At 28.3% G+C, this 21,536-nt stretch overlaps 2 protein-coding genes across 6 annotated transcripts in view; one reads left to right on the top strand and one right to left on the bottom strand.

Moving 5' to 3' along the window:
- LOC130663926 (uncharacterized) overlaps window positions 1-21,536 on the bottom strand; it is a 168,966-nt gene that overhangs the window by 109,568 nt on the left and 37,862 nt on the right. Inside the window, exon 5 of one of the 4 annotated variants that reach the window (XM_057463502.1) lies at window positions 20,886-21,025. The exons of the other annotated variants lie outside the window; for them this stretch is intronic. The gene's annotated coding sequence lies outside the window, so the exon portion shown is untranslated. Of the gene's footprint in view, window positions 1-20,885; window positions 21,026-21,536 lie in introns of those variants that run through there. 4 annotated transcript variants of the gene reach the window in all.
- Window positions 1-21,536, top strand: part of LOC130663924 (GAS2-like protein pickled eggs) — a 59,069-nt gene that overhangs the window by 25,368 nt on the left and 12,165 nt on the right. For both annotated transcript variants that reach the window (XM_057463496.1, XM_057463495.1), the window contains exons 4-5: window positions 20,472-20,673; window positions 20,914-20,998. In XM_057463496.1, coding sequence (XP_057319479.1) covers window positions 20,472-20,673; window positions 20,914-20,998 — 287 coding nt within the window. The remainder of the gene's footprint in view (window positions 1-20,471; window positions 20,674-20,913; window positions 20,999-21,536) is intronic.

Here is a 21,536-nt window from a genome sequence, read left to right as displayed (position 1 = left end):
AAGTAACAATTAGTCGGTAAATAGACAAAGATTATGAAATAATTGATGAGTTAATTATATTGCTTAAAATGCACATGGTTTTAAGATGGAAAGCCATTTATACTTTATATTATAAAATAGAAAAATTAACGACCATGACTCTCCATGAGTTATCTTGGCTGGTCTTACGTTGCTAAGCACAACGATAATTGGCAGGATAAATATCAATTTTTTTATAGTTACCTTGACACGTTTATCGCGAATCGAAGGTAGTCGGTATCTATCTCCGTGGATTGGATGGGGTAAGTAATCTTCCAATGGACTCTCCGACTACTGATGCGTACTCGCATGCCGACGTAAGAGTATAAAAGATAATATACATACATATATGTATATCCATGTATGAAACGAGAATATCTATCGTATTCAATACTCAACAGTCGGCAACTTGTCAATTCTTGAAAGCAATTAGAAATTAAACGACTTATAATCAAATTTATTGTATAAAAATTTTCGCTATCAATTAATTTGTTTTTATTAAAAAATAACTTGTCATTAAAAGAAATAAAAGAACTTTTTTAGTTATAAATAACTCAATAAAATTACTAATTACTCAATGTACACGCAACTTATTATTAAGATAATAAGTTTTCATTTAAATGATAGATTAAAAATCAGATATTTAAAAAAGAAAAAAGTTTTAATTTATAAATTCTTATTTATTTATTTGTTGGAAAAGAATAGTTGTTTTAATGCAATTTTTCGATCGAAAAAAAATAATTCTTGATGTTAAAAAAAATTAAGAAACAACCGGATACTGCTCTGAATTCTATCTTCAACATTATCGCATTATTTTGCGACTGGTAAGTAATAATATTGAAGATAGCAAAGTCCGATTGTACCAGCGTTCGCGCCCAATACAAGTTGCTGCAGAATAGCGATAAATCGTCGGATTAAGTCGCACGCGCACACACAAAAAAAAAAGTTCAAGAAAGAAAGAAATAAAGCTAAAAGAAGTAATTCAGCCTCCGAGACAGTTTCAAACACCTTTTACGTGGTGTATAATTTCAGCGAATATTCTTTCTCAATTTCGCATGATCGTTTGAACAAGTAACAAGTTGTAAGATAAAAAGGAACGAAAATAAATACATTTACAAACAAATGTATGTATACAGACATTTATACATCGTACTGTTCATTGACACCTTAAGAATTCCCCGGAACGAGTTATCGAGAGTAATGACTTGACTTCACACTGAGAAATTGGATCAGAGGCATTTCAATAAATCGATTTATGGTCGGTGAATTTTATTATATTTATTTTTTAATTCACGCAGAGAATTCACCTGAATTAAAAATAATATTCTGTGTGAATTTAATCCAGTTGATTAAACGATCTTTATATACCCGATAATTTATTATCGTATTATACAAAAGTCGTTAAGTAAATTCTAACTGAAAATATATTTATATTAACTCTAAGCTCAAAAGGTTTTATATATTTGTACATTGTATTAACTTTTTTTTTTTTTTTATTTATTTATTTGTCTCGTCTTTCTAGACTCACAATATATGATTTGACTTAACCACAACTTTTATTATTTTAAGTGTCAGTTAATAAATTTCTCACTTGATATTTTATTGTGAATAAACGTTACATATATTTAAGACATAGAGGTACAAATAAAATGAAGCTTATGGGTCAAACCGCGGAATTCTCATTAATTTAAATAACTCAGAGAACAAAGTTCATGTTCACAATTATTGTTTACGAGATTCTCCATTATTCTCGTCAGTAAAAAATATATAATTATTTTTTTATTTTATGAAACAAGTAATAAATAACAAATATATGTGGTTATGTACGCATATTGTAGAGTACAGGTGCAAACTACGATGAATTTCTGCGTTGCACCTGGTTGATGGTAAAATAATGCCTTAGGAGGTAAATCCCATCCTTTATACATATATATGCTTATGTATATATATTCATATAGAAGAAGTTAACATATCCGGTTAACCAGGCATCTCACGACGATTCTAAAGTTGCCGGGTTGTAGTTGCCTCATTCGGTGTGAATGCGCGAATAATGAACGACAAAATTTGCATAGACAAAGGATCGCTTGAGGATCAATGAATAAAATATTTAACCGAGCAAATCACGACGGTTTTATCTATCAGGAACAAGAGAACCAACCAGTCGCCTTTCTAGGGCCACCCTGTGGTGACCACGTGTATATAGCATTTGCACGATTTACACCATCGATATGCTATGTACAAGCCAGTACCTATTCACGCCCCAGCCGCTTGTCTGGACATTGCAAGAACCATAAAAAATAATGAGTCCTCGGGAAATCAAAAGAAAATAAACGTTTTACTGGTGTGTTAAAGAATTTTCAATGGAATTCATAAAAATTACAGATTCATTTTAAACTTCCCGCTATGAAAATTGAAAATTTTTAAAACAAAGAAAGTTATTGTTTCCGGTCCGATTTTCAAAAATCGAGTTCTCGTCAGTTTTCTCTCTCAACGTTTTGAGGTCCTAGGAAGCTATTCCAATTCCTGATAGTCGTCTGGGTGTGTCTGTGCAAACTAGTTTTTGTCGTATGATATCTATGGAACGAATCAACTGATTTGGACTTCTTTTGTGGCAATCGATAGGGCTCATCAAAACTTAGATCTGATTAGATTTTGAAGTCGATTAATGAAGTAGTTTACGAGTTATGCGAAAAATAAAAATAAATTTTTTTTTTTTAATTTTCTCGTAAAACTCATGAACCACTTGCCCGATTTGCCTCAAAATGTAATCAGTTCTAAGTTTTGATAAAACGTTTCCATTACCGCCAAGTAAGTTCAAATCAGTTGATTCGTTCCGAAGACATCGTATGATAAAAATTAATTTTTTTTTAGATTTTTTGTTATTGTAGAGAAAACAACAGTTTTTTGAGCTTAAAGAGCTCAGAAATTTACAAATGATGAAGTTTTCGAGCTTTCTGAGCTAGTAAACAGCGAAAAATTTTAGCGTTGGCCCACAGGGTGTACCGTTTTTCAGATTTTACTTTTTTCGAGAATATATAATTTTGTCTTAAGAATTCGTAGAATTGATGGAAATAATTTTTTCTCAATTCAAGTAAAGCTATTCTTCTGTTTACTCATAATATAATATCAAATTCATATAATAACAAAAATAAATTTGATGCTCTTTTCTCAAGAAATTGATAATTAATAATAATAAAATAAATATTTTGAACGGATTTCTTGAACCAAGAAATTCTTGTTTGGACAATATTATTTTATTTTCTCAGTATACAGTTTATGAAAATTTATAAAATGAAATTCAATAAGATCAGTACTCTTTTACGGATATTTGAAATTTCAACATGTCAGTAATTTCCATTTTATTTTCATATGACCCTTAAATTTCTATATATTGATATTTCTATAAATTTCGTAGAAAATATAAAAAAATACTCTGAGTGTACATCTAATAAATTTACTTAAAATTCAATTTTTCAACTAAAAATCGTTAATAAAAATTATGAATAAATTACACATATTTTATTTAAACATTAAATTATACATGTATACAAATTGTAAAAAAAAATTCCAATTATTCTTATTGACCAACAATAAATTTCTAATTCTAAACATATATCTTCTATCGAATTTCAATTTATACAAAAGTGTACAAAGAATTGATCATTTTGTTCGTTTATATTTACGAAGTACATATACAATAATAATAAATATAACATCACATTGTGTTAAGCCTTGTTGAGATACTAAATAAATAAAAAAAAAATACATGTATACAGAGAAATTTACATTTTTCCTACTTATAGAGCATGCTTCTGAGAATACCAGTTGCATTCCTCAGGAAGAGACGTGACGACTCTTGAAGCGATACTGTGCTCTTTACCTTGAACGCGCGAGAAAATCTCTATTATGCGATTGCGAACCGCGCAAGTGTCAGAACGATGCTATTAACTACAATAAATTGTTAATTGAATAAGTGAGCACTTAAACAACTGTAATATTGTTGTGACGCAAAGATTCTAAATTTGAAAAAAAATCTCGTTTGTAATTACGACTTTAAATGGTATAAACATCGTAATAAATGTGCAGTATTTGGTCAATAGTTTTTTCTAATAAAAAAATAATAATGATAAATAATGAAAAATAAATGGTTTGAAGGATCTCATGCTTAAATTTGTTCGAGGTCACAGAGTAATCGATTTAGTGGATTTAGGTAAAAAAAAGAAAAAAAAATAGTATCATTCTGCTTATCTAATCTAGGTCTTGTGTACTCGAGATCAATTGTGTAGAATGCGGAAAATATTATAGTGAATCATTCGATATCTAAATAGTAAAACATGTTAGTAATAACTTATAACTAATCTTTTTTTAGTACATACAACAACTCATATCGTCGTGAATTTCATGAAAAATTCAAACTATTACTCATCCGGTAATAATACTCAAAAAGTAAATGAATAATTTCTTATATTTTATACTATTTACGAAAATTGACGTCATGACGTCCAAATATGATCAGAAATAATTTTTTTTTTCTATTTATAATTAGAAAATAATTTTTTTCATCGGATACTTGAAATATTTTACAATAATAATTATTAATAAAGTTGCTGGGAATAAAGTATTTATTATTATTAATAATTAATGTATTTATTATTTATCGTGTAAATTAATCAGACTACAATTTTCATATTTTTATTTAAGGTAAAAGACCCAGTAACTGATCAGGGAACTAGTACCCAATCATTCATGTATTTGTATATCTATAGATATTTTGTATATATATATTTACTAAATTGTACTAAATATAGATATACAAATGCATGGAGTAATCGGGTACTAGTTTCCTGATCGGGTACTAGGTCTTTTATCTTATACACACTGTAAAAAATAATCGGGGTAAGTCCGAGCCGTGTAGGTGTTAAAATTTGCGGTGTTAAATTTCAACACCGACAGCGGTGTAAAAATAACGCCGCCGCTGGTGTAAATATTCTCTACCGGTGTTAAATAAAATTTTCCGATACTAAAATATTTTACTTTGGGAATATTTTCACTGACTTGGTCACTGCAGTTAAACAGTGTGCGTGTGCGTGTGTGCGCTCGCGTGTTTGAGCGGATGCAGTTTACCTCGCTTTTACACCGGTTTAACACCGCCGAATTACGCCTCCTACACCGTGTTATAGGAGGTTCCTAACACCACGTGAAGTTAAAATGAGTCCATTTTTAACACTACTCTTTTTACACAGTGCAGAAAAAAAAGATTTCTTAGCGCAATAAAAATTTTTTATTATGAAATAAAAATGAAAATTTTCTAAGGACAAAAAAAAATTTCTTGGCATAAGAAATTTTACTCGCTCCAAAAAATTTTTTCTTGGTTCAAGAAAATTTTAGCTTTCCATTCATAATGCAAAAAATTTTGTGGGGAGAGTAAAAATTTTTAGCGCCAAGAAATTATTTTTTTCTGTATAAATCTTTAATAGTTAATTGAAATAATAAATTAGTAAAATAAAACTTCTATATGATTTAAAGTTTCGCATTAATAAAATAAATAAGTTATTAAGTAATTTAGGTTTTAATAATCGCAAAAAATTAATAACCTCTGCAGTGAAATAAAATCAATTTGGCCAGACGTCGGTGGTATGAGGCCATGTACAATAAAGTTTAACTGTATAGCTACATCCAATATGAAAATCACCATGGCAATGGCAATACACGTAAAGTTGGCAACAAAATTTACCTAAAGACTCTTATCGAGCTGACATGATGTATATCTCAGAATAAACATTGAACGAGTCTCCGAAGTTGTCTCAGCAGATAGTAATATAAGGATGACGGCATGAAAGATGAAAGGAAAAAAAAGGACCAAGAGAGAGTAATACGCACAAGGATGCCTGATATAGAGTAGATTTGAGGGGCAAGTAAAGCGCCAACTCGAAAGCTCCTCAGAGTATTGATCGGCCAGTAGCTTTTGTGTCAAGTTCACGCGCCTTAAGAAATCTTATACGTTTTTTTTTATCGTCATCATCATATATATAGAGATGAGGTGTACTAATTTATTTAGAAGATACAAGTGCCCTCTGACTTAATATCAGTTACTTAAAAAAAGATAAATTAAAGAGGGTAAAGTGGCCGAGAATAAAAAAAAACAGTCATGAAAATAATAAAAAATAATAACAAAAAAAATTGCTTTCTTTCTTTCAACATAATGACGTTCTATTAAATGATTCGATCAGCACAGACATAAGAGTATATATCCTCTCTTTCAAAGCCGCTTCCATACGTCCTTGCTCGACGCGAGAAAGGCCGAGACTAAAACGAGTGGGAGTCACGATTACGTTACCTCGCACTGACCTATCGATGCTGTATTCAATAGCATAGAACCAAATGTATATTAAGTGTATATCTATATTCTACATCTTTCTCCTCCCAATATAATTTGTAACGTTAAAAGATATGAGTCATGTCAAATGTCTGTTTAACACCTTACACCTACATCTATAACATCATCCAAGTGTCGGCTGTAACGATATTACTTTTTTTTTATTTATGGTCATTCGAATTGACGTTTGTTTTTTATTCACAGCGTGAAATACTTAAAATTCTTTTACATTAGCTAAATTGTATACTTATAAAAATGCTCATATATGTTTGGATAAAAGAACATAAGAGATGATACATTAAAGAAATCATGAATTTATAATAAAAAAATAATAATGTAGATATATAGAAGATATTAAAAATATTTGAAGATAAAAAAAAAAAAGTTTTGACGCATCCGGTGGTCCGTTGTTTCGTTATCGTACAAAAATATTTACTCGTCTCCATTTTAAGCTGGCTTATATTTACATAGATGTACACTTCCTTTGATAACAATGGCTGAGAAAAGTATTTGACATATTTTTAATGAATAGAATGCCCCGTATTTGTTAAAAAGAAATTTTAATAAATAAATAAGGAAAATAATAATAATAATTAAAATACGTGATACTATTTTAATAGTATTACCTTATTATAATATAAATACATCATCTGACAATCAGATAAAGCATCTGAGTATCATTGAGATTTTTTTTAAACTCAATATTGTACACTGCAAGTATTATTGGTATAAATTATTATTATTACTACGTTGTCTTAAATGTCAATTACTCAATAAAATAAATAATAAATAATATGAAAAAAAATATTTGTGATGGTTAATAATAATATTATGGATAAATATATGTTATTGTCATATTTTTCATGCAGATAAAAATTGTGGGATCTGACGTCATGAGAAATAAAGTATCAATTGCTTAATCTATTAATAATTATGATTAAAATCATTTTTTGATAAACATTTTCTAATAAAATATTAAAATTTTAATCCAAAGTGAAATTAAATTAAAGATATTCAAGTTTAATCACGACAATTACGTAGTATTGAAATGAATTAAATTTATATTGATTTCATTGGTGAAAATACTAGTTATTTTATATGAAAAATGTATCTGTTTCCAATAAAATGAAATCGATCAGAAGCTAATTGATTCCACGTAATAATAGACGAGAAAATGAATTAAACATCAAAAGCGGTTGAAATGAATTTTATCGTTAATGGGTTTAAAAAATTTTCCCAGGCAATTATTAAACGTTAAACTCTCGTAATATGTAACCAATAAATGGTCTTTTTAGCATGAAAGATGAATTCAGGCCGCATAAAAAAAGATAAACCATCACAATAATTTTCAAGGTGTCTCATTGACTCACATAATGTGCGGCAGCGATAATTAATATATACATATATATAACAATCTCTGCCATAGCCGTTAGGCTTATCTTTATATATAAGTATACATGTTGATTATAATTAATTTTAGTTAATATATCAGTTCGCTCCTTTTTTGCAAAATAAATGTTTTGGCAGCATTCAGGTCCCTGTCGAACATTCTTAGCTCGTTGGCTAACGGGGAATTGATACATGAGTTTTTCTGAGAAAAAATATCCATCGAATGAGAGCATGGTAGTCGGGTGCATATAAGTGACTACGCACGGGCTTGGCAGCCCAGCGCACGAGCCATTATGTACCTACAATTAACTCGCGCAAACGCCGATGGAAGGTTACTGAGCCATGCAAGGTCCGCCTGCGGTATCGACTTGTCTCAACCAATAACTATCTATCTATCAATCAATCTATCTATCTATCTCTCACGCACGACAAAGTCGCTTGAGATTTACCTCTTTTATTTAAATCATATTTCATAGTAACAATAAACTTACATATATTTTTAAGGCTTAAATCAATAGCGAAGTATATATCAATGAGGTTAAAAAAAAAAAATATGTACACGTAAGGTAATAGCGAAAGGTATACACGAACAGCTGAGCACTATAGACTTCTCGTCGAGCTTGCGGATGGTATTGATTGTAGAGACGCCGGCGCCGGGACGTCGTACCAACGAATGCATGCAGCTATAACTTGTATATATATATGTAATATATACGTACACTTAGCTTTCGCACCGCACCCGTTATCCAGCAAAAGCTCTTTCAGCAATTCTATATATATATGTATATATATATATATATGCACTATAGTATACTAGTACAGTTTGGTTACGTGTGATGCCGCGCGGAAATGCTGCGAATCTGCGTGGATTCCCAGGACGCAGCAGACACGCCTGCGACATTCCGATTATTTACTGCAAGTTAAGAGAGACAGGCAATATCGTGATGCCATGACGTCGAGTTGGATTGAGTACACTGCGATGATCACATTGTTATCAAGCACGACGTTTCACGGTCAGGAAAATCCGTAGTGTATCGATTTAAACGGTGAAATCGTGGGTGCGCCTCTCTCTTTCCCAACAACATCACTATTTATACATATACCTATAAATGTGTGGATATATTATGTAGTATATGTTCATGGGAAATAGTTAAAAGACTGTACTGAGGAAAACGACTTTAAATTTTATCACATTTACTTTCTAACTTTTATATACATAAACGCTTGCATGTGAATATTTTTTTATTTTTTTAAATTAATAATTGCTGGAAAATAAAGGGCTGGATTTATAAGGAAGTTTACTATTATGGATAATGCTACGGAAAAAATTGAAATATTTTTTTTTTTAATTTATAAATGCAGTAACATAAATTTTGAAGTAAATATGTGTGGCTAATTTTTGAAAAAAATTATTATGAATAATAAAAAATTACGTTAACGATACGTTTTCATTTATTTTTCAAATAAATTTACGTAATACTTAAATAACTATTAACTGAATTTATTAAATAAAATAAAAATATTATTGAAAATTTAACTTGTATACAAATTATCTATAAATTATACTGGAAATATTCAAGTTAGCCTAATGTTTTCTATATTGTATACTATATATATATATCATTACATCAGATAATATATCAATTAAAATTCATTGATCAATTAAGAAGCAAATTGAAATAATATGTACTATTAATTACAGCAAGTAATTAATAAAGAACTAATTTTCCAATGCACTAGAATTAAACTTAATTATTATAATTTAAATGATTTAAATTTGAAAAAAAAAACGTCATAGCTCGGATCTAAAGTTACATGTTAAGAACGCACAAGATAATTAGGATAAGCTCATTGATCAATCAACCTGATTATTAATAAAAGTCTAGACATGAAGGAGCGGCCCCGCCTACATTTTACCAGCCTCCTGTCTAAATCTTACAAGAATAAAAAATTTATACATATATTAGTTTTTTCATACCCTTTAAATTGATAATTATTAAAAATACATAAGAGGACCTGGGGCAAAATGAGACACCATTTTTAAACTTTAACTTTTAAAATTTTTTTTTCTTTGTTTAAAAATACTAAGATTCCATTTGTAACTAAAAACGGGGCGTTGATTAGCCCGGACATTGAAGCCAATTTATAGTTTTTATTAAAAATAATTTTTTTTTTTCAAGAATTTGTTTTTTTGGACTATTTTGTTGAGAACTGGGACAATTTGACTCTAAAGGAAAATAGACCATGACTATAAAAAAAATTATATCTGACTCAACCCCGGGTTCCCTAGGCCTAAATATATAACCTTATATATATATATATATATATATATATATATATATATATATTTTTTTGTTTTTTTTTATTTATTTAATTTTAATGCCAAAGCAAAAAGCCAAATGGCAAAGATATACATAATTATTTATAATAAAGTACACGTATATCACGTTTAATAAACATTATAATTTGAAATGATTTAAAAAATAACAATATAAACTCTGTAATAAACTAATGATAGGAAGAGAACGAAGTCTAATCATTTAGGAATAAACATACTAGGGTTTAACAAGATAAGTTTGAATGCTCAAAATTAAAATAGCTTAAAAATTAAGTACAAGTTTAACAAATCTGTAGCACATATTTTTAGTGGCCAGGTTCATATTTATAGTAAAATATCACGTTCCAATTTCACAAAAAATTCAAAAGCATTACTTTTGAAAGCGTCTAGGCTGAGTGACTCAGTGACTTCAATTGGTAATTCTCTCCAGAATCGAATTGCAGAGATTACAAATGAATGTTCGAAGATTGTAGTCGAGAAGATAGGCATTTTAAATGAAATGTTATTATATTTCGCTGCAATTCTGTCATTTTAATTAAAAGTTACATTTTACCAAAAATTTATTCTTCATAAAGTATAATGGCATTGATATATTAAAGAGAGCATATTGATCAGAATAATTGAAAATAAAATAAATATAAATAATAATTCAACGTCTTGTGTATCAGGCATATCAATCTCCAGTCGGCGTATTATTTTTACGTGTCATTTCCATTTGTTTGACATCTCACTACCGGTTTATTTTCCCTTTTCTCCCTCTTATTCCGACTTCCTCCTCTTCACAAGTTAATCGTACATTTTTTTATTATTTACTATTTCTTTTTATGTTATTTCTTTTTCTTTGCAACGACCCACACTTGATACCCATAAAGGTGGGCGTAAGAAAAAAAGTAATGTTTCAAATGGCAACTAAGTCGCGATCGATTGTTTCGCAGCTAGTTCGCCATTTCAGTTTCCGCGTCTCCTTCAGCTCGTGGGTTGAAGACGAGACAAAAGAGAGGCACGTACGTACGTTTACAACTTTATAAAACCCATTGATCAATAAATATGTACGACAAGTTATTCTATACAAACTAACTAAGAATCCATAGCAATAAAATTAAATAAAGCACTCAAACTAAAAATTTATTTACAAGATAAATAATAATAAAGTATATTTTTACTGCTAGATATTAAATATTTAAACATTTACATTCATCTAATTGGTCATCTCATATTCAAAACCCATTCGTTTTACAACCCGACCTATTACAGCCACGAAAACACGAATCGTGAGAGTGCTTGCTGTACCTCTTAACTGTTATCGTATCGGTAATTAGCATAGCGAAATTCGGGGATAGGAGCAATGATCGTAAAAATGGATGGCTAAAGTAAACAAGTAAATTAAAAATTCTTGGAATTGCTTTTAAATGCTTTTTCTATCAACTAATAAAAAGTGTAATAAAAAATAAATATCAATCATCTGAAATTGCTACGACTATATATTTCTTAAGACTTGTTTTAAACATTTATCTTTAATGCGTATTAGATAATTAACATATATAAGTCAGAATGATATTTACGTGTATACGCATTAAATACATAAACCAGTAATATAGCGCAATTTCGATCAGCATTGGTAATGTAGCATGTAAAGGCAGTACGATAAGACTTAACTTCTGAGTCAATCGGGCAGTGACTTCAACTTTAAAAACTAGGCTAAAGAATGGTTAGGTGTAAAAATATATATAAATTTAAATAGCATGTGCAACGTGTAGGTGAAGCCACACAAAAGGACGCCGATACATCGCCGTCTTCAGATATTAATCCTACCGGAAAAACGTTGAGCCAAGATTTAGAGGGTCAAGTAGATATTGACCTAGATGGATTTTTAAAAATAATAAACAAGGCTTTAAATAAAATTGTATAGGGGAAACCAGGGTGCGATGGCCCACTTAAGCGAGTAATTATTTCTCGAGGCATTTGAGTACCGAATACAAATTGTTTTTCATTTATTTCGAACAAATTTTATATTTTTCAAATAATTTTGATAAGAAAAATTTTTACTTTTAGGGGTACGACGGCCCATCTTTAAAAATTATTTATTTTGTAATTTATTTTTGTTGATTTTAGTTACGTATCATACTTTAAATTCACTTACATGCAACGAATTTCTAATGATGTAACAATATTTTATGTGGAAATTTTTTTTTTCCGGGACATGGTGATCTCTCCCCTAAAAAAAATTGTAAAATAAAAATATTTGTTTCATAAAAATTAATTTTGAATCTTTAAATTGTTTAGGTGTCTTATTTTATCCCGGATACTCTGTTTTTCTCTAAACTCTAAATGATGAAAAAACTTGTAACAAATGATTTTTTTTTTAACCAAATTTCGGGAGTGAGCCGTCGTGCCTCAGGTGGGTCATCGTGTTCTAATCTCTCCTCTATTACGTTGGGTCTTATGTCATCGAAGAGGATGATGATTACAAATATAATTAAGTACTAAAAATAAATAAATAAAAATTAATAATCTGACATTTAACGCAAGGGATTATAATATAATAGTTTGCACACGAAGCCTCATAGTAAATAATGCATTTGGTAAAGACGATATACGCCACGATTATGTCCGATCGATCGTATAGCTAGGTCGAATCGGGAGCAGAGGTTAACACCTAGGTCATTCTTATGGTCTCTTCCCACGAGTCTCAGGACTACTCCTGATATGCTTACCACATTGGTCCTCTACACTAAAGATCGTTCCCAAAGATAGGATCTCTAAGATACCGATCAGGATCTCCGACAGAGTTCCATCACTTTCTCCAATCGTGCAGTTTATCCTAGGCAAGAGTATATACCGACGATGAGATAGATCGATAATCGATCCCAAATCACTGGATCTAGCTATGACCCACCCTAATAAAAACACAAACAAGTCGATCGATGTCTCTACCTTTTATTTTATAATCTTATAAAAACAAATGTCACATTATGTTTTTGCTTCGAGTTATCGGGATAATATTTTACGTCAATAGTTTCTTTAATGTTATTTTTTTTTCACTTAAGTAATAGATGTTTTTATTATTAAAAATCATGGGATAAAAACTTGAGATTTATTACACTGAACATGAGAACTTCAAGTATTTATGTACCTGAAGTTTTTCGCGCAACGAAAAAAAAACAAATTGGATGACTAGATTTCTGAAATGTTTCGCATGTAGATGCTGGTATGTCAGCCGGAAATGTTGGGCCACCCCCAACCTCAGGAACTACTCCTCAAGCAGTCGAATTACATAAATTTTTTTCATTTTCGTTGCGCGAAAAACGTTACGATCTTCAGGTACACAAGTATTTAGAATAAAAAAAAGAACCTAAAGTTTAATTAAAATTATGACATTTCTCAAAAATAATTAATCTTTTGTTTTTATAATAAAAATTTTAATTAACGTAATTAATAAAAAAAATAATTTGAATTCAAAAAATTTCCATAAGCATTCATTCTGTAGTCAGCTGTAATATTGAAACATTATTCAACATATTAATATTTAAAATAAATAAAAAAAAAGTTTATCACTTGAAATGCAATAAAACAATTATAATAATCTCTCAATCATATGATAATTACAATATAACCTAACCAGAGGCAACCTAATCTCAACGGTTTATGAGATTGTACGCCTCTTTGAATTCACGTTGCGTGACCCCAGCGCGTGCCTTAGCTCTATACAAGATATTTATGCGCTGCTTCATGTATACCGCACCCGAGCATGTACATATGCTGCATGTACATGATGATGCAGCAGCAGCAGCATTGCCGGCAACTCTTAAGAGTTCTCTTTCACTCTTTCTCTCTCTTATTGTGCTATATGTATATATATATACTATAAGTGTATACACAGGGTATAACATTATCTTATACACTACACCATGCATTGCAGAGAAGAAATTGCCGTTGAAGAAGCTAGTTTGCAGCCTGTGTTAGATATCGACTAAAGTACTTATGTAAACACGTTTAAATAAAATTATTATTTTTCAACAACTCATCTTTTTAATAAATTTTATTATATTTAAGCAAATTTATATTTATATTTAAATATAAATATATATAACATTAACTTAAACTTTGGTATTTACTATCTGTAGATTTATTTTCCAAGTCAGGTTATAAAATTTAAAAAGTCACATTAAATATTTTAAATATTCAAGTTATCGCGGGTACTTAAGCGCCATAATAAACATGAAAACATGTATTCACGAATTAATAACTTACATAAACTCAGAATAGGATAAAATCGATATCTATACCTACGATACGTAATCGTAAGAGGTAAAGATTCGATAAAATAATACTACAACTATTATTTAACAGCAAATTAAGTATTCTTAAATTATTTAACTTAAGATTTCTCTGATACTCTAATAGGCAACTATATAAACTGATCTTCATTGTAAAAAAATAGTGTTAACATGGTCTTATTTTAACACAGATGCGATGTTAAAATGAACTCAAACCGGTGTTAAAACGGTGTACATGCGGAGTAAGTTAACTCCGATCGAAGTATAAGGGTGTGCGTATGTGTTTTAAGATCCAGAAAACAGAAGAAAAAAAGTAATAATGATATTTCATTAAATTATGTACTTGAAGATCGGAACGTTTTTCTCGCAACGACAATAAAAATAATTTATGTAATTTGACTCTAAAAGTGACTTAAGAAGTAGGCTGATGTGTGAAACATTTCAGAAATCTAAATCAAGGATATTTTTCACTTTTCATTTTTTTTTTTTTTTTTTTTTTTTTTTTTTCGTTTTGTGAAAAACGTTCCAATTTTCAGGTACATGTTAAATTACGAAATAATTGTTAATTGAGATAAAAACGATTTATCCCTATAAAATAAGCAATGACATTTTTATTAAACTGAACAAATTGTATGAATTTTTGATCACTTATCAAATTAAATATTTAGAAACAATGTCATTATTATTTATATCATAATTCTGATGTTTTTCATAAAGTAATAACTGATTTAAAGATGATGAATTAGTCCATGAAAATTTTTTTCTATTTTTCTCTTCTGGTGCTCAACAAGGATTATTAGATATTTTCGGCTGAATTTTTCTCGGAAACAAATTCTCTAAATAAAAACAACAAACTGCACATTGATGCACCACTGTCTAATCTAACGAAATGCGCTATAATTTTTTGATAACATTCGTTTGTTTAAAATAAAAACTTGACTAAAGTTCCTGATTACTGTCTTAGTACTTGGATGTAAGAAAGAAAAAAGTAAGAACGACTGTTAAAAAATAAAACTACTTTTTTTCAACACCGCTTGACATCGAGAAAAATTTCAACACCGCTACCGGTGTTATAACATCGATAACCAACACCAAGATAGCGTGGACTTACATCGGTTTTTTTTACAGTGTATATAAACCTTGTTTGCTTTAACTTATTATTTCTTCTTGAGTAAATTCACATTGAATATTAAAACTATACTTAAGTAACAAAAAATTAATATCGTTATCACGAGCTATATAAACAACTTTTTTTTGATACTATAATATTTAATGGATCGGTATATATATACATATATTTATCTGTGATTTATAAATTATTTTAAAAACTAATAGTAATAAAAGTAATTGCACATATTTGAGTTAATATTATAACATTGAAAATAATGTTTATGACTATATAGTCAATAATTATTTTTTAATAAATTTTGCTATTTACTTATGTTATATATAGATAATAAATAAGATTGCAATTTAAATTACAAAATATCTTACCAATATTAATTTTTTAATATTACGTCACTGCAATATTCAAAAATTCATAGGAGAAAGTAATGAATGTTTTTAAACGATTAGTAAAAATTTAAAAAATAAAGTTGTTATCAATAATTGACAATCGATTTAGTATGATTGGTAAACGGTTTTGTTGAATTTAAAAATTAATTTATTAAAGCAAAGGAAAGTTTTATTTGACGTGTAAAAAAAATATATGTAAATATTATGTATGACAATTTTTTAAAATAAATAAGTGACATAATGGACACGTTTAATGGTTTTTATTTTATATATATCTGATATAATTCTATCAATATATATGATAATAAGCCAATATATATTACCTACTGATATATAATATTCAATACATTATTATACTGGTATTTTAATGTCAAAATTTCTTAACTTTTTTATAATAACAATAAATTTCATACCGTTAATTTTGTTTAGTATAAAGCGATAATTTAATTGATAATTATTATTTCATAATAATTTATAACTATTTATAAATAATAATTGATTTTTGCAAGCATTACTTTTATGCCTCTTATTATGAAAATTTATTGCACCATTAAATTAAAATTTATAAAATAAACAGATATATATGTATATATAAGATACTGTAAAAATTTTGCAGTGAACGCAGATTAAACCCAGAGTGAACTCAGAGTGAATAATTTTTTATTTCATCTATTTCGATTGAAATTCACTCTGAGGAATTCCGCATTGGAGTAGATATAGATTGAAATAAAATCCACATTACTCCGAAATCAGTCCTTTGAAAAAAAAAAAGTTTTATTCACTCCATACGTGAAGCGATTTTTTTTTTAAATTCCAAAACTCCGAGTGACGGAGTGAATTTGGATTTAAATAGATTCGTATTCACTCCCAATTTTTTACAATTTACTTGGAATTTTATAATAAAATATTATTTACTAGTTATAATAAATATAGATATTGGAATATATATTTTTATCGTTGCATATGACATCCATAATATATGAAAAAAAATTCCAATATATTTATCACTGGATATTTTTTTGTAAACTCCAAATATCTAAACAATAATCGTTAAATATATACTATATGAATATGAATGAAATAAAAATATATGTATATATCATGTATATTGAACAAACATTTGGCTCGAGTACAAATAAAAAGTTGGCTATGGACGTTCCCAATATAATAGCAATCATCCCGTGAACAACGCGTAGCAGCCTCACCTTACCTTTTTAATGTTGCATGCACATATATATAAAAAATACATATATACATACGAAATCCATATATATGTATATGTATATAACGAATACACAGAGTTGATAATCTGTATTCCGTATCGTTGGGTTAAGTTATATTACGTAAGTTGATGGCGGCCTTGCATTATAGCATCATAAACCATTCATCCTGTCCGCTCACCTGCAATGCGACACACAATTTGTCCACTTCGATGCGCGTTTAAATGTACATATATACCTCTACATTCAAATCCTAGCAAATATACATCTATGTACTTGTATTGATAAATAAATTTATCGAATATTATACGCTATTTATCAGATCACCATATAATCACTATTCCCGTGCATGGTTTTTTTTCATTACCGATTTTTTTTTTCTATGAATAACGGATGCATTAATTAATCAACTGGTTTCAATGAAATTGTCGACATTCTTTACATATACACAGTTGTCAGAAATAAAAATAATGTTATTTGAATTTAATTGATCTTTATGTAAATTATAATCTCGTGATGAATTTGTTAGGAATGTCATGACATGGATCTAAATCGGATATTTATCATTTGTTGAATTCTTCTATAATTTCTAGTGGTTTTTATAAGCATGAAAAAAAAAATTATTATGCATGATATTCACTGACATGGAAAGCTTCAATCGATCATAGTCAATTATTATTTGGAGCGAGAAATTCATTGACGTAGTTAGTAATTCTTGTAGCTAATGTCATCTGTAGGTAAATATGTATTTACGTATGAGATATGAGTATATATATATTTTCATATAAATATACATGTATAGTATATTTGTATGTGTAGATATAAACGGTTGTGTGGAATATATCAACAACGACAGCACTCTATATTCCAATCATCAAACTATTTCCTCTGCAGTAGATAACTCCCGTTGAGAATATCCGCAAATTTAATGCTTTCATAGATTTGCTCACATTAGCAAATATTCATTGAACTAACTCGTTAAAACTTCAATATTTATCCATGAGTTCAAATCGTTCTCCAATAAGGATGTTGATTGAATACTTAACTTTTAGAAGCTTTGGTAATATTTCATATCATTATCGGTATGAAGAATTCTATATTAAATAAATTTCAAGAAAATTGATGATTATAAATTATGTTATTTATAACAAAGTGAGTTTTTAATTGTTGAAAATTTATGAATACACGGAAAAAAATAAACTTTAAAAATTAGTGTTTGAAATTATAACCCGTAACCCGGGTGTCAATATGGGGAATTTTAACATTCCCAATAATAAATTTTATAATACGTGTCGTCAATTTTCTAAGTATCAGTTCCGATTTTTTAAGTTCAAATAGTAATTTTTTTTTGCATAGACAATAAATTTTCATACTTATCCTGTAATTATTCACGTTTTAATCATAAACGAAAAAATTACTATTTAGAATGATAATTTTTACTGATCACTTTATCATTATATTACTTGTCGTTTTCAATTTCTATAGTTCATTTTTTTCCGTGTAATCATTCTTCGTAGTGTATAGAATGCAAAACAGTGACTAATTAGAAATTTATTTTTAGAAAGTATTTTTGTGGAATATGATAAGATCGAAGGCTCAAAAAAATGAACAAAGTTTTAGCTATGTATGGAAGAAAAGTCTATTAATTTTGATCACAAAAAAAAATTCATAGCACATTGAGTAAAAGTTTATTTATTTATTTATTTAGCAAAAGCGTAGCGATTTTCAAAATCTTTATTCCTTTTTCTTTTTATTCATTAAATGCAAAACTACAATCTGTCTAACGACAATGAATAATTGCGATGATAGAGTTTATTTCTTACTTTGATTTTTTTTTATAAAAAACGATTGAAATAACCGAAAAATCGCCTTGAAATTTTTAACTTTTCAAACTGGAATCACTTCATCTGCTGAATAAAAATTATTGCAACTTTTAATAACTTTTGAATTTCAATCTAAAATTTTGTGCAAACGTTTTCAAAATGTCGTACTTGATGACAATTAAAATAATCAATTTTTCATTAAATTTCAAAGCGACGCTGTCATAGAAATGAAAGGATCAAACGTTCTGAATTAGCTTTCGGCTAAAACACTTTATTGTTTCCAATATTCTGAAGCACATTGGTATACAGTACTCGACGTTTTCAATAGTCAATATCATTTTGTCTATCGCTCAAAATTGTTTTTTTTTATCGATCATTTGATCCATTGAAAAAAAGAACAATTCGAGAAATTAAAAGTTTTAAATTTATCAAATATTTGAAAAAAATGGAAACGAAAAAATTCAAGACTACGAAAATTTGTTTAGAAAATCATATGGATGTTTAAGGTGACATAACTTTGTTTTAATATTTATTATTCGTCACTTATCATTAATGATCGCAATTAAATAAATATCTGTTAAGACATAGATTTATTTTAACACTAAAAAACTTTTTATTGCACTTAAAAGTATGCATTATAAAATCGACAGGTTTAAGACGCCATAAATTTTAAATGTTTTACGCACTCAATGGAAAATAATCATATTAATTATGACAATGTGTCACTGAGTAAAATAATAAAAAAAAACAATAATCATCAAATAAATAGTAGGATAAATAATTAAGTATTAAGAATGTAGAAATTTCAGCCATGCGTGACTGGATTTTAAAAATTATTTGGTATGTCCAACTAATATACATTAATACCTAGTGTTATAAATAATTTAACTTTATAGATGACTGTCCATAAAGAAATTGTATAGTGGGTGTCAGCATATAAACTTATGATATTTATCGTTACACGATTCTATTAGATATTTATCTCACGACAAGACAATTGATAACTTGATAAAGAAAAGCTAAGAGAAAAATGATAAAAGATAGTGGTGACAGGACAAAAAAAGCTATATATGTATATAAATATATATATTAACATCAACAAATTGCAATAACAAATATTATTTACATTTTTATGTTAACAATTATCTCAAATTGCCTTTGATATATATTTCTCGTTGATGTAATTATGTTCAAATAATATATACAAGTATCTCGACATATGTCTTAGACCTGTTAAACTAACTGAATATATATCGACAATGTCTCTACATCAGGATATAAATATTAACACACATGTGTGACGACAATTACATAATACAGTCTGGAGGAAAGCTTTCTATGAATAAATTGGTTATCGTTTTTTTAATCTTAATATATATTTATTTATTCAGTAATCGACTTAAAACAAAAATTAAAAAATATTTTTTTTTTTAGAATAATTATTTTTTAAATTAAAAAAGACAAACTATTGAGAACTTGATAAATTAAAAAAAAAAAATTGTTTGTTTTTTTTAGGTTCGTGATTTAGTGGAAAAATGCACCTGTCCGACCCAGTTTCCGATGATTCGCGTATCCGAAGGCAAATACAGAATTGGCGACACTAAAGTTCTCATTTTTGTGAGAATTTTAAGGAGCCACGTTATGGTACGAGTGGGCGGTGGTTGGGACACTCTCAGTCACTATCTCGATAAACACGATCCATGTCGTTGTCGTACTTGTAAGTATATTTTGCAATGACCATTTGTCAAAAAACACTTTCCATTGTAATATTTCTTAAGCATATTGACATTTACGATTATTACATCTTTCTTTTTTATTATTACTATAATTTATTTTAAATTGTAAATTTTACATGTATTTATTGTACTTAAAAATTTACAATCAAAGCATCATTTTAATGATAAAAGTAATAATAACAGAATGATAAATCAATTTTATTACTTTATTTATTTATTAGCACATCGATCAATGATTTCTGCAAAACTTATTCAAAAAGCCAGTGGGTCCTTCGACCTTGGTAGTGCGCAGGTGCATTACGAAAGGTAAGTTACGTGATTATATTTTTATACCTGCGATGAAACAAAAGAAAACGATCAAAGAGTTTAGAAAAAAAATAATAATAAAATCTAATATCAATGGGGACCTTAACAGCGCGTCAAATTATATCGATCTTTTTAGTTATCAAAATTATGCGGTTTTAAATTTTTTTTATATAAAAATATATTGGGTAGAGGTATCATTTTTTGCCACTTTAAGGGCAAGTTTTGGACACTTGAAAAATTATAATAAAATAATTTGTAAAAGACCCAATAACATAATCAATTTTTTAAATATGTTTAAAGATCCTTCTATCCCACTATTAAAATGAAAATTTTATTTTACACTTTTTCATTAATTAAAATTAAGGATTAAATGTCCAAACATGGAGCAGTGGCTACAAATGGTACCCCTACCCTATATACATACTAAAAAAAGATTTCTAGACGCGAAAAATTTCTACTCGCTTAAAAAATATTTTTACTTATCTTAAGAAATTTTTCACATTATGAATTAAAAGCGAAAATTTTCTAGAGCCGAGAA

The sequence above is a fragment of the Microplitis mediator genome, chromosome 2 (genome assembly GCF_029852145.1).
Source record: "Microplitis mediator isolate UGA2020A chromosome 2, iyMicMedi2.1, whole genome shotgun sequence".
Taxonomy (NCBI): domain Eukaryota; kingdom Metazoa; phylum Arthropoda; class Insecta; order Hymenoptera; family Braconidae; genus Microplitis; species Microplitis mediator.
The sequence above is the reverse complement of the archived record's forward strand: the minus strand, read 5'-3'. Positions and strand labels throughout refer to the sequence as shown.